General features: G+C 44.0%; 1 protein-coding gene across 1 annotated transcript in view; it reads right to left on the reverse strand.

The window, feature by feature from the left end:
- The window catches only part of LOXHD1 (lipoxygenase homology PLAT domains 1), a 201,731-nt gene that overhangs the window by 117,015 nt on the left and 72,016 nt on the right, over positions 1-12,700 (reverse strand). Inside the window, exons 13-14 of the mRNA XM_089895136.1 lie at positions 5,425-5,579; positions 3,846-4,006 (exon numbers count right to left, since the gene is read on the reverse strand). Of these exons, the coding sequence (XP_089751262.1) occupies positions 3,846-4,006; positions 5,425-5,579 (316 nt within the window). The remainder of the gene's footprint in view (positions 1-3,845; positions 4,007-5,424; positions 5,580-12,700) is intronic.

Genomic DNA, 12,700 nt, shown 5'->3' on the forward strand with positions numbered 1-12,700 from the left:
CACTGTTGGTGGGAATGTAAATTGGTACAGCCACTCTGGAGAACAGTATGGAGTTTCCTTAAAAAACTGAAAATAGAGCTACCATATGACCCTGCAATCCCACTCCTGGGCATTTATCTGGAGAAAAACATGGTCCTAAAGGATACATGCACCCCAATGTTCATTGCAGCACTGTTTACAATAGCCAAGACATGGAAGCAACCTAAATGTCCATCGATAGATGAGTGGATAAAGAAGATGTGGTACATATATACAATGGAATATTACTCAGCCATAAAAAAGAATGAAATAATGACATTTGTAGCAACATGGATGGACTTAGAGATTGTCATACTGAATGAAGTGTCAGACACAGAAAGAGAAATATCGTATGATATTGCTTATATGAGGAATCTAAAAAGAAATGATACAAATGAATGTATTTACAAAACAGAAACGGACTCACAGACTTAGAGAATGAACTTATGGTTACCGGAGAGGAAGGGTGGAGGGAAGGGATAGTTAGGGAGTTTGGGATTGACATGTACACGCTGCTGTATTTAAAAAGGATAACAAACAAAGACCTACTGTATAGATCGGGGGAAAAAAAAAAAAGAATCCATTTTCTAAAAAATGTGTGAACTCGTAAGTGTTTGGGGGCATGGAGAGCCCTGGGGTATGTCAGAGGCTTCAGCTCCTAGTCAGCCCTACAATCAGCAGCAGCAACAGCATCGCCTGTGTCATGAGCAGACTTGGCTCCTTTCAAAGTGCAACCGGATTTCACCCTCATAATCACCGTAAGACTCTTGCTGGTTGGGAAGGCACAGAAGACCAGAGAAGTTAAGAGCTTTGCCCAAAGTCACATAGCAGGTAGGTGGCCAGATTCCTGGCCCTTGCACCACGCTCGTGGCAATTCAGCCAGTGTGGACACTCAGACTTCTTCCTCATCCCCTTTTCACATTCCCCCTCTTCTTCCTCACCTGTCCCAGGGCTCAGTCCTCATTTTCTTTATCCACACTCTCCCTAAAGGATCCCCTCCATTTCCCTGACTTTAAATTCCATCTCTATGCTCTCATTTCCTGAATTTATTTCTCAAGGCCTGACTCTGCCTGCTTGATGCACAAGCATCTCAAAACTAACATGGCCCCACTGGACCTGCAGAGTCCACCCATCCCCAACCCTCAGCCCTCGCTCCCCAGGCTTCCCATTTTGGTAGAGAGGGTGACCTCTGCCCACCTACTGAGGGCAGAGACCTGGGGTCTCCAATTCTCCTCTCTCTTAGTGGCAGGTCCTATGAACTCCACCTCCAGGATCCACCTGTGGTGTAGCCCTTCCCCCCACCTTCGCTGCCACCACCTGGGGCCAGGCTGCCAAGTTACGGGCTGAATTGTGTCCCCCCACAACAAAAGATCTGTTGAAGCCTTAACCTTAGTACCTCAGAATGTGACTTTATTTGGAAATAGTGTCCTCACAGAGGTAATTGAGTTAAAATGAGGTCATTAAGGTGGGCCCTCATCTAAAATGACTGATATCCTTATAAAAAGTGGAAATCTGGACACAGAGACAGACACATACAGAGGGAAGACAATGTGAAGACAGAGGGAGAAGATGGCCATCTACAAGCCCAGGAACGCCTGCGGTTGCCACAAGCTGAGAGGCGTGGAGCAGACCCTGTTCAGAGCTCCTTCGGGAGAGCATGGTCCTGCCGACACCTTGAGTCTGGACTTCTGGCCTCCAGAACTGCGAGGCAAAATTCTGCTGTTTAAGCCACTCAGTTTGTGGTACGTTGTTACAGCAGCCCTAGCAAACTAATACATACCGTCATGGACCCCACAACCCCTCCTGCCATTCTGTTTCCTCTCTGGACTCCCTACCACCTGTCCTCCACACAGAAACCAGAGGGAACTACCCAAAATGGAAGAGCCCCACCAAGCCCTCCTGATATGGGCCTCTGCCCACCTCTGACCCCACCAGGTGGCTTTCTCCTTTGTCCACCTGCTTTGGTCTCATTGGAGTTCTAGAACCCTCAAGCTCTTTCCCCTGGCACTCTCCTTTTCATCCTGCAAGAAGTCAGCCTAAATGTCCCCATGAAGACAGGCCCACCCACCTTCTCCGTCTCTGACCCACCCTCTCCATCTCAGTGCGGCCTCTCCGGCAGCTGCTGCCACCGCTGTGCGCTTCCTCCAGCCACTCCTCAAAGTTAGCAAGTGTGGCTTTCTCAGTGTATTCGTTCACTGTGCGCTTCCTCCAGCCCACTCCTCAAAGTTAGCAAGTGTGGCTTTCTCAGTGTATTCGTTCACTGTGCGCTTCCTCCAGCCCACTCCTCAAAGTTAGCAAGTGTGGCTTTCTCAGTGTATTGTTCAGTTCCCCTCCAGACAACAAACTTCATGAAGACAGGGGGCAAGCGTATATAAATGCTTCATAAATATCTTTTGAGTGGATGGGAATAAAACAAGGAAGCCTGGTCCATCCAGCATCCCAGCCAGGCAGCCTCCGGGGCCAGCAGGGAGCAAACGGGTCAGTGTTGAGGAGAGACCAGAACTCTCCCACCCCCTCCTTCTTCGTACTCCCTCCCCATGTGCCAGGCAGCCCTTACCAACCTCTGCGAACCCCCTCCTCAGTCCCATGCCTCTCACCACTTCTCCAGCCTGGATGACCCACCCTCCCTTCTCTTCACCATCCATTCACTCTCCAATCTTCCTTCCAGGCCCAGGTCCTGCTCTGACTCTCTTGGGAAGCCTTCCCTGGCTCCCCAACCCTTACTCGGAGCCTCTTTCTGTCTATTAGTGCCACTGACTTGGAACTGCCTGCATCATTACCTATCTTTCCAACGTAATCCTCTTAATACTAACAGTGGCCATACTTTGAAGACTGTAGATGCCTTTGTCATGGACAAAAACATTTCACAATCATTGTGCCCTGGGATTGCCCCAGTGGCCCTCCATAGCTGGGAGACTGCTCTTCCTGGGCTGGTGTGGTGGTAAGCAAATCACCTGTAGCAAATGTGTCTGCATGCACATGTGTGCACGAGTGCGTCTGTGTGTCTGGTAGAGAAAGAGCAATGCATTCGCTGCCGGGCTGTTAGGCAACCTGCCCCCACCCACTCTGAGGGCTGCCCTTAGGTGAGAAGTGACCTTGGACACGCACACAGCACCTCGTCCATAGGTGCAAGACTCAGCTTGGGCCTGGGATTTGCAGAGCCTAGTTGATCCAAAGCTCCAGTTAAGCGTGTACCTCCCAGAAATTGCTACGGGTGAATGGGAATGGCCAACCAGACAGCACAAACAATGCTGGTATTGTTCCTCATTATAGAAATGTCTCTATCAGGAACGTTTGATAGAGCCCAAACTGGCTGTGAAAGAAATCGAAATGCTTAAGACAAAAGAGAAAAGAAACTTTACCTCACTAGTAAGCTGGGATAAGGAAATGAAAACAAAGTAAAATATCTTGACAAGATATTAAAAGGGAAAAGGTGTGGTAGAAGGCCATCCAAATGGGGAAAAAACCCACCTTTAATTCAAAAGTTTAGTTCAGCATGTAACAAAGCCTCTGAGGTAACTCTCAGTTAAAGTCTGAAGTTGTCATATTTTATCACTGAAAAATGCCAGCATTTTTGTAATTAATAGACTTAGTGGCAGCACCACACTGGGACACCAATGCTGTTGCTCCATCACCTGTGTGTGTTGGGGGTGGCGGGGATATGAGGCCCAGGTCTAAGTGCCACCAGCAGGGCCACCTCTCTTTCTGGACCAACTATATCCTTAAGCTATGATTTTGCTCCCTGCACCTGGAATAGGCTGAGTCTTCCCAAAACTAAGGCCCATAACCTAAGCTGGAGAAAATCAAAACAGACAGGACTCATGTACCTGAGACAAGGGAACTCCACGTTGTCGCTCTCGGGCTGCCCCTCCTCTCTCACCAGCACCCGCTCCAGGAACCAGCCACTGCCGCTGCCTTTGCCGTCGTGTCTGACCCTCACCCGCCTTACCTTCCGCATGGTGACGGACTCAATGGTGAACTCATCGGCCTTTGTGGGGAAGACAGCAAGGCCAGTTAGACGGTGGCTCCCCTGGGACCCAAACACTAAGGGAAGACACAGGCCCAGAAATCCTAAAAGCCATAGCCATTGGGATGGGCTATTGGTCTTTCACAGGTGGGCCAGGGGCTACCCATAAAGAACAAATTGCACCTCTCCCTCAATTTCTCCCACTGGACTATGTTCGATGTCAAGTTCCCAACAACTGAGATCTGTATTTTTGGATAAATGATGGCCATTCCCTGTGATCTCCTTTTAAAAGGCAAACCCCCTAGGAGGATTAATATATTAAGCTGTTATCAGTCACTAACCATTTATCATGAATTAATTCCTTGGTTAATCTCCTCTGGCTCCTTGCTACAGAAGGACCCTGGCTCCCTTTTGAGAAAGGGAATGATTAGGGGGACCAGTGGTCTTATTAATTTCACAGTTTTGCCTGCCAGCGAAGCAGCAGGAATGCAGCAGGGGCTGCAGACTTGCCAAGTCTACACAAGTGTACCTGGGGCCCTCTGGGAACAGGAACTCGAGGGTGGGATTCATGAAGGAAGGAATCAGAAGATGTAGAAAGAAAAGAGTAGGAAAGGGTGGAGAAAGACCTCCACTTGAATTCCAGGGCTTGCCCTGCCCTTGCTAAGGAAGAGGTGGCAGAGGAATGAGAGGACCAAGGCTTACCAAATCTCTTCACCTGATGAGCAAACTTGGGTCTCACATTATTGAACTATGACTCTTAACTGAGCACCTACTGTGTGCTGAGGGCCAGGTCTGCTGGCAGGCAGTACATCTGTCATCTCTAATCCTCACAACAGCCAGCCACAGGTAGGCATCCTTTCCCCCATTTCAGACGCAAGGAAACTGAGGCTCAGAGAATGGAGGGTCTGGCCCCAATCCTCCTGACTCTTTCCCCATTGTTTCACACAGCCTCCCCAGTAAATCCAGGTGATGGTTGGGGAAACCAAAGGGATCACCCAGCACGTTTGTAATGAGGCTAGGAATAGAACCCAATTCTCCCACTTCCATGTTTAGCGTCTTTCCTGATTTCTCTTTCAAAAAGGAAACAAACAAGTTGCCACCAGTGGTCATGCCTGGTGGAGATGCAATGTTCCTTCAGGTGTCCCAGCTTTCAGCATGCCTGGGACCTTCAGTCCACACATAAGGTGCCCAGCTTCCTTCCCTGCCCACCCCAAGTGTCTTCCTGCTCTGCCCTCTTCTCAAAGCTAAGGTGTGGGCCAGCTCTCAGTCTTAGGAGCTTGGTGGCTGTCATGCATGTAGTTCCCTGTTCGCACACCCAGAGACAGCCTCCCTGATGGTCAAGGCACCAGTACCAGTGATCAGCTCTACTTAGAGCAGGGAAGATAAGGGAATGGGAAGGGGTGGGGCGGGGCTGAGGGAGGTGCACTGCTGGAACTTACGTTGCCCTTCACAAACAGGTCGGTGTTATTCCTGCAGTTGTAGAGCAGCCGCTCCCCCGTGTCCCCCACATCACCAAAAAGGCAGAGGTAGACATTGGCATCCGTTCCCGCACCTTCAAGTTCCCCAGTGCACACTGTCACGCGGTACCGGGCCACTGGCAGGCAGAGAGAGGGACACAACTAGCTGGCAGCCCCCTGCTCCCAGCACTGGCCCTGCTGCTCCCCACCTCTGAGCACTGCCTCCCCCTCTCCCCCCGGCTCTCATCTGGGCTGACCTTGCTCATTCCGCCAGCTGCCTCACACCAGTCAAGGGCCAGCTCATCTGCAAATCCCTTGTCCCAGACAGACCAGAGGTTCCCAATCCTGGCTAACTGTCAGAATCCCATGGGAAACTTTTATAAGAATTCAGATTCCTGAGCACCACTTCAGACTTCCCAAATCTTAGTTTCCAGAGTGGGACCCCTAAAACTGCATTATTTACAAGCTCCCCCAGGGGACTCTAGTGGAGTTGGAGTTGGCAGTGTTTGGGGACCACAGGTCTAATTCAAACATTTTGGCACTTGATTCCATCCAACCCAGTAGACTTTTTGCCTTAGGTTGTCCTCCAATTCATGAGTCCTGTCTTATTAAGAAAAGTAAGATAACTTTTCTTTTGAACCAGAACTGAGCCTTCCCTTCTCTTCAGAACTCCCCAGTGCTATGGACATGCCAGGAAGAGAAGCAGAGAGAAAGGCACAAAGTGCAGCTGCTATGGGAAGGGCAGCATCTTCTTCCCATGTTGAAAATGTACAGTGGAGCAGGCAAACCTGCATCTGGCACATAAGGCCTTACTTCCTAAGCTAAAAGTGAAATTCATTCATTCATTCCTTTGCCCAATATCTGTTTACTGAAGCCTAGTAAATGGCAGGCATTATTATAGGTGCAGGGATTCAGCAGTGAGCAAGACAGACTCCTGTTCAATGGCACTTATATTAAAGTTGAGAATGGAAGGGTGGAGAGGAGAGATGGACAGTAAAATCATAAATCATGAACAGGAAAATTTCTGAGTTGTATCTGTAACAAAGATAGTATAATGGAGTGATGCCACAGGGTGTGATGGAAGTAGGGAGGTGTGCAGTAAGGGGGTGAAGATGATTTAGAGATGCAGAAAAGCTTGCTGCAAGGAGGCAAGGCTTGGACTAAAATGTTGGTGATAGGAGCCAGCCACAGGCGTAGTGAGAGAAGAGGGTGCTGGTAAGTGTGAAGCCCCAATTTGGAGATGAGCAGCTACGTTTCAGGAGCAGAGAGAAGGCCAATATGGCTGGAGTGGAGGGAGAAGGAGGGGATGAGATGAGGCCCAGAGGTGGACAGGGTTAAGGTAAGACATGTGGCTTCCTTTGTGTTTTTGTTTTTCATACAACAGGAAGCCTTTATAGGGCTTTAGGCAAGGAAGTAACTTAGTCTGATCTATGTTTTAAAGAGCATTTGGCTGCCATGTGGAGAACTGATTGTAGGGGAAGAAAGAGTGAATCAGAGAGGCCAGTTAGTGGAATAACTACAGTAGTCTAGAAAAGAGAGGAGGATGCCTAGGACTGGGGGTGCAGTGGAGATGGAGAGAAGTTGGTAGATTAGAGATATATTTTTGAGGTAGAAACAGCAGTACTTGGTGATGGACTGGATAGTTAATTGAGGGAAAGAGAAGAACCAGGGATGATTCCTAGGTTTCTGGCTTGGGCAACTAGGTGAATAGTGTTAGCAACAAGCCATAGGGACACTTGGGGAGAATGATGGGTTTGGAAATAAAAATCAATGGTTGTTTATTCATTATAAATTTGAGATGTGTATTAGATGATCATAAAAAGAGGTCAAGATGGCAGTTGAATATGTGTGTGGAGGGTCAGGAGTGTTGACCTGACTTTGGTCATCATAGGCATATAGATTCCATTGAAAGTCACAGGACCAGATGAGATCCCCTATGGAGAGGATGCAGACAAGGACTATAGAGGGATACCAACATTAGAGGTCAAGCCCAGGAGAAGCTAGCAACTCAGATGAAAAGCAGCAGTCAGTGAAGCAGAGGGATTTTGCTCTGAACCTAAAACTGCTCTAAAAAGTCTATTTTTTTTTAAATGAAGCGAATATTAAGGCATTCCCAGATAAACAAAAACTAAAAGAATTCATCACCATCAGACCTGCTCTACAAGAAATATTAAAGGGAGTCCTTCACATTGGACATTAAACAGTAACTTGAACACACCCAAAGACATAAAGAGAACCAGGAAAAGCAATGACTTAGGTAAATATATAGACAGTATACTTTAATTTTTGTTTGTAACTCTTTTCCTCTCAAATCTTATATAAAAGACAACTCCATAAAGCAATAAATATAAAACTGCATTGGTGGGTTTAAAATGTACAAAGATATAATCTGTATGGCAATATAGCACAAAGGAGGTGAAAAGAAACAAACCTACACTGGAGCAGAGTTTTTGTATATTATTGAAATTAAGCTGGTGTTAATCTGAACTAGAATGTTATAAGTTAAGATGTTAATTGTAATTCCCTGGTATCATTCCCTAAGTGTAATTCTTCCTACTAAGAAAATAACTCTTACTGTATATACATATACGTATATGTATATATATTAAAAGAAACAAGGGAACTAAAATGGTATTCTAGAAAATATCTATTTACCACAAAAGAAGGAAGAATAAAGAAACAACAAAAAAAGACAAGATATATAGAAAGCAAATAGCAAAATGGCAGACATAAATCCTGCCATATTAGTAGTTACATTAAATGTAAATGGACTAAATATTTCAATCAAAAGGCAAAATATGGTGGTAATCCTGCAGAGACAGGATGGGTCTCCCTACTCCAAATTTGCTCAGCTATCAAGGCTGATGATACCATGCATGTACCAAGAGTGAATATAAAATGATTATTCACATAATGAGCAGTTCTGGGGAGAGCATGATAGGCCCTCAAGCAGGTCCAAAAATGGCTGGAGACAGCAGAGAGGGATGACTGGTTTGACATTTTATGGTGGTTAAGGGGTGAGAGTTTCTTCACATGGGTCCTTGTATGGCTTGAACTTTCCACAAGTGTGAAGGAAGGGAGCATCCAGGCTTTTTTACCAAATTGCCCAGACATGAGGCAGAAAACTACTGGTGTAACTGGAAAGCTGTCAGCAGTCAAATATGCAAAAGAAGTCATACTCCTTATTACACAGAGATTGGCAGAATAAATAATGCATCTAACTATCTGATATATGGAAGAGACACACTTTAGATTCAGACACAAATAGGTTGAGAGTAAAAGGATGGCTCAAGAAGAAATAGATAATATGAATAAATTTATAACAAGTAAAAGATTGAATCAGAATTCAGAAAGCTACACATGAAGAAAAGCTCAGGCCTAGATGTCTTCACTATTGAATTTTACCAAACATGTAAAGAAGAATTAATACCAATTCTTCTCAAATAAAGTAGAAGGAAATACTTCTGAACTCATTTTGTGAGGCTAGCATATCCCTGCTCCAAAACCAGACAAAGATACCACAAGAAAAGAAAACTACAGACCAATGTTATGAATACAGATGCAAAAACCCTAAAAAAAATATTAGCAAAACAAATCCAGCCCCATAAAAAAGAACTATACACCATGGCAAGGTAGGATCTATCCCAGGGATACAAGTTAAATTTCTGAAAATCAAGTAATGTAATATATCATATTAATAGAATAAAAAACAAAAATCACATGATCATCTCAATAGACTCAGAAAAAGCATTTGACAAAATTCAACACTCTTTCATGATGAAAAATCAACAAACTAAGAATAAAAGGGAACTTCATCAACCCATAAAAGTCATCTATGAAGTACCCACAGCTGACATCATATATAATGGTGAAAGAGTGGATGCTTTCCCCCTAAGATCAGGAACAAGACAAGGATCTCTGCTCCCACCACTTCTCTTCAACACGGTATTGGAGGTTTTAGCCAAGGCAACGAGGTATCCAGATTAGAAAGAAGTAAAACTATCTCTATTCATGGATGACATGATCTTGTATATTGAAAATCATAAGGAATTCACTAAAAACTATTAGAACTAATAAGAGTTCAGCAAAGTTGTGGAGTACAAGATCAATATAGCAAAATCAACTGTATTTCTATTACCTTGCAATGAACAATCTGAAAAAAAAATTAAGAAAACATTTCCATTCAAAATAGCATCAAAAGGAATAAAATAGGGCTTCCCTGGTGGCACAGTGGCTGAGAGTCCGCCTGCCAATGCAGGGGACACAGGTTCGTGCCCCAGTCTGGGAAGATCCCACATGCCGCGGAGCGGCTGGGCCCGTGAGCCATGGCCGCTGAGCCTGCACGTCCGGAGCCTGTGCTCCGCAATGGGAGAGGCCACAACAGTGAGAGGCCCGTGTACCACACAAAAAAAAACAAAAAACAAACAAACAAACAAAAGAATAAAATAGTTATGAATAAATTTTTAAAAACAAGTGAAAACCAATTAATAAGTCATGGAGATGTAATGTACAGCATGGCAACTATGGTTAATAATACCATATTGCATATTTGAAATTGCTAATACAGTAGATCTTAAAAGTTCTCATCACAAGAAAAAAGTTATGTAACAACGTGTTGTGATGGATGTTAACTAGACTTACTGTGGTGATCACTTTGCAATATATACAAATATTGAATCATTATGTTGTACACCTGAAACTAAATATAACATTGTAAGTCAATTATACCTCAATAAAAAAGAAAAAAGTGAAAAACTTAAGCTCTGCAAACTAAAAAACTGTTGAAAGAAATTAAAGATGTTCACAGATTGGAAGACTTAATATTGTTAAGATGGCAATACTTCCCAAACTGATCTACAGATAAAATGCAATCTCTATCACGATCTTAAATGATTTCTTTGTAGAAATTGACAAGCCATCTCTAAAATACATATGGAATTTCAGGGAACCCAGAATAGCCAAAACAATAGCAAAAGAGGATAATAAAGAAGAATAACAAGTGTTGGCAAGGATGTAGAGAAATTGGAACTCTCATACATTGCTGATGGAAATGCAAAATGGTGCAGCTGTTTGAAAAATCGTATGATAGTTTCTCAAAACTCAAAACAGAATTACCATACAGCCAGCAATTCAGCTCGTAGGTATATATCCAAGAGAAATGAAAACATATGTCCACAAAAAAACTTTACATGAATATTCATAGCCACATTATTCATAATAGCCAAAAAGTAGAAATAACCCAAATGTCCATTAACAGTTGAATGTGGTATATCCTTACAGTGAAATATTATTCAGCATTTAAAAGAAATGAAATACAGATGCATGCTACAAGGTGAATGGACATTAAAAACATTATGCTGAGTGAAAGAAACAGATACAAAAAGTCATATATTAAATGATTCCATTTATATGAAATGTCCAGAACAAGCAAATCTATAGAGACAAAAAATAGATTATTGGTTTAAACAGATGGGTAAGTACAGAGATAAGGAGTGAGGTGGGGGAATGGGTGTGACTGCTAATGGGTATGGGTATGCAATGAAAATGCTCTGGAATTTGATAGTGGTCAAGGATACATGATTCTATCAATATACTAAAAGCCACTGAATACTTTAAATAAATGAATTGTATGGAAAATGAATACCTCAATAAAGCTATTTTAAAAAACGGACACTACTCATTGGTGGTCCATCTAAAATGAAGATAAAGTACATGAGGAATGAGACAAATCACCAGTAAGTTTAATTTAATTTTTCAGTAATATACCCATTTTTATTTGGAGATATGAAGACATCTGAAAATTAAATTTGACCTTTAAATATGTGGGTCTGAATATATAGTGTCTATAGCAAAAGCATTTGTTAGAAGAAAAGGTCAAGGATAACTGCTTATCCACGGACCTGCCTGAGTGGGGCTGGCAAAGGCAGCCACTGAAGTCAAGAGTGGGGAAAGGTCTCCTGCCCCCAACAGTGTCTCCTGTCCTGCCCCCAAGGGTCTCCTGTCCCTCCCTCTTCAGAGGGACAGCACCTGAAATTCAACCACTGCTGCCTCTCCGGTCAACTCTGTTAAAATGCAAAAGATAAATGTTTTAAACTTTTAACCTTCACATCAATGAAGCTGATGCTTTTGTGTTACGCTCCCAATGATAGGCTGTGTTAACAGTAAGAGGAACAAAGAGCATTAACTGGAGTGAGCACTGAAACGTGGAAGCACAAAAGGGAAGGGAGGGCACCAGTCTCACTTCCTTCTGACTTTTGATGAAGGTCGGTTTTGCCTTTTTGGGCTGTATCTATTAGGCCATTCCCAGAGGCAAGCTGATGAGGGAATTTAGAAATCTCTATGCCTGGGAATCCCAGTCCCCTTTGCTCAGGAGCTCGAAGGTCCTATTGGCTGGACATTGTCAGGGGTCCCAATTCTCTCTAGGGGCCACTCCCAGCCCACCTGCCACTGAGGTTCTAAGCACCTCCCTGGCAAGAAGTCTGTGGACAATTAAAAATAATTATATTAGCCATCAGCAGTGAAAGACTTTAAACAGATGGGTAAGTACTAGAGCCTCTTGTACTTTAATTTTAAAATTACAGCTCAGCCTGATTAGCAAGAAGCCACAGTTTTCAGCACTTGAGACCAGTGGTCTCTTGCTGGCTCATCAGTGGTATGTAATCCCTTCTGCTGGACATGCGGTGGAGAATGCAGATCTCATTGGTTTTACTATCTCACATGGCTCCTGAGGGAAAGGCAAGGTGGAGATAAATTGTGGGCTGGTGAGTGTTTTGTCTGTGTCTCCTGGTCTGTGTTAATCAGTGCAATCACCCCAGAAGGCATCTTGGCTCTCAGACGTGGTGTTAATTGCTTGTTTGACTGACCCTTATTTTTTAAGTAAACTAGGAGTACACAATTTCAAACATAGAGAATTGGTTTTAAATTGGTATTTACTCATTTTACATGAGTCCAAGACTCTCCACTGAAGGGATTTTCAGGAAGCCCTGCACATTATACCTTGGTATACCTTGGTACCAACTGGGGAAGTGAGATGTTGCCACCAGCTCTATTTACTGTTACAAAGAAGCATCCAGACCAGAAAAGGAGATTTGAGTTCCTGTAGAGGTGAGTGAGGACATGGGAGTGTTCCAAGAACAAGAGGAATTTATGTGAGCCAGAAAGAACAGTTGGGGAAAAGAAATTCGAGTTGATATGGGCTCCAAAGTACTGCCAAGGACCCCCAGAAGGCATTAAACTGCGCTTATAGCCAGGACAGACA

Source organism: Delphinapterus leucas, chromosome 14, assembly GCF_059928025.1.
Source record: "Delphinapterus leucas isolate spDelLeu-1000000601 "Yukka" chromosome 14, BTC_Dleu_Yukka2, whole genome shotgun sequence".
NCBI classification, from domain to species: domain Eukaryota; kingdom Metazoa; phylum Chordata; class Mammalia; order Artiodactyla; family Monodontidae; genus Delphinapterus; species Delphinapterus leucas.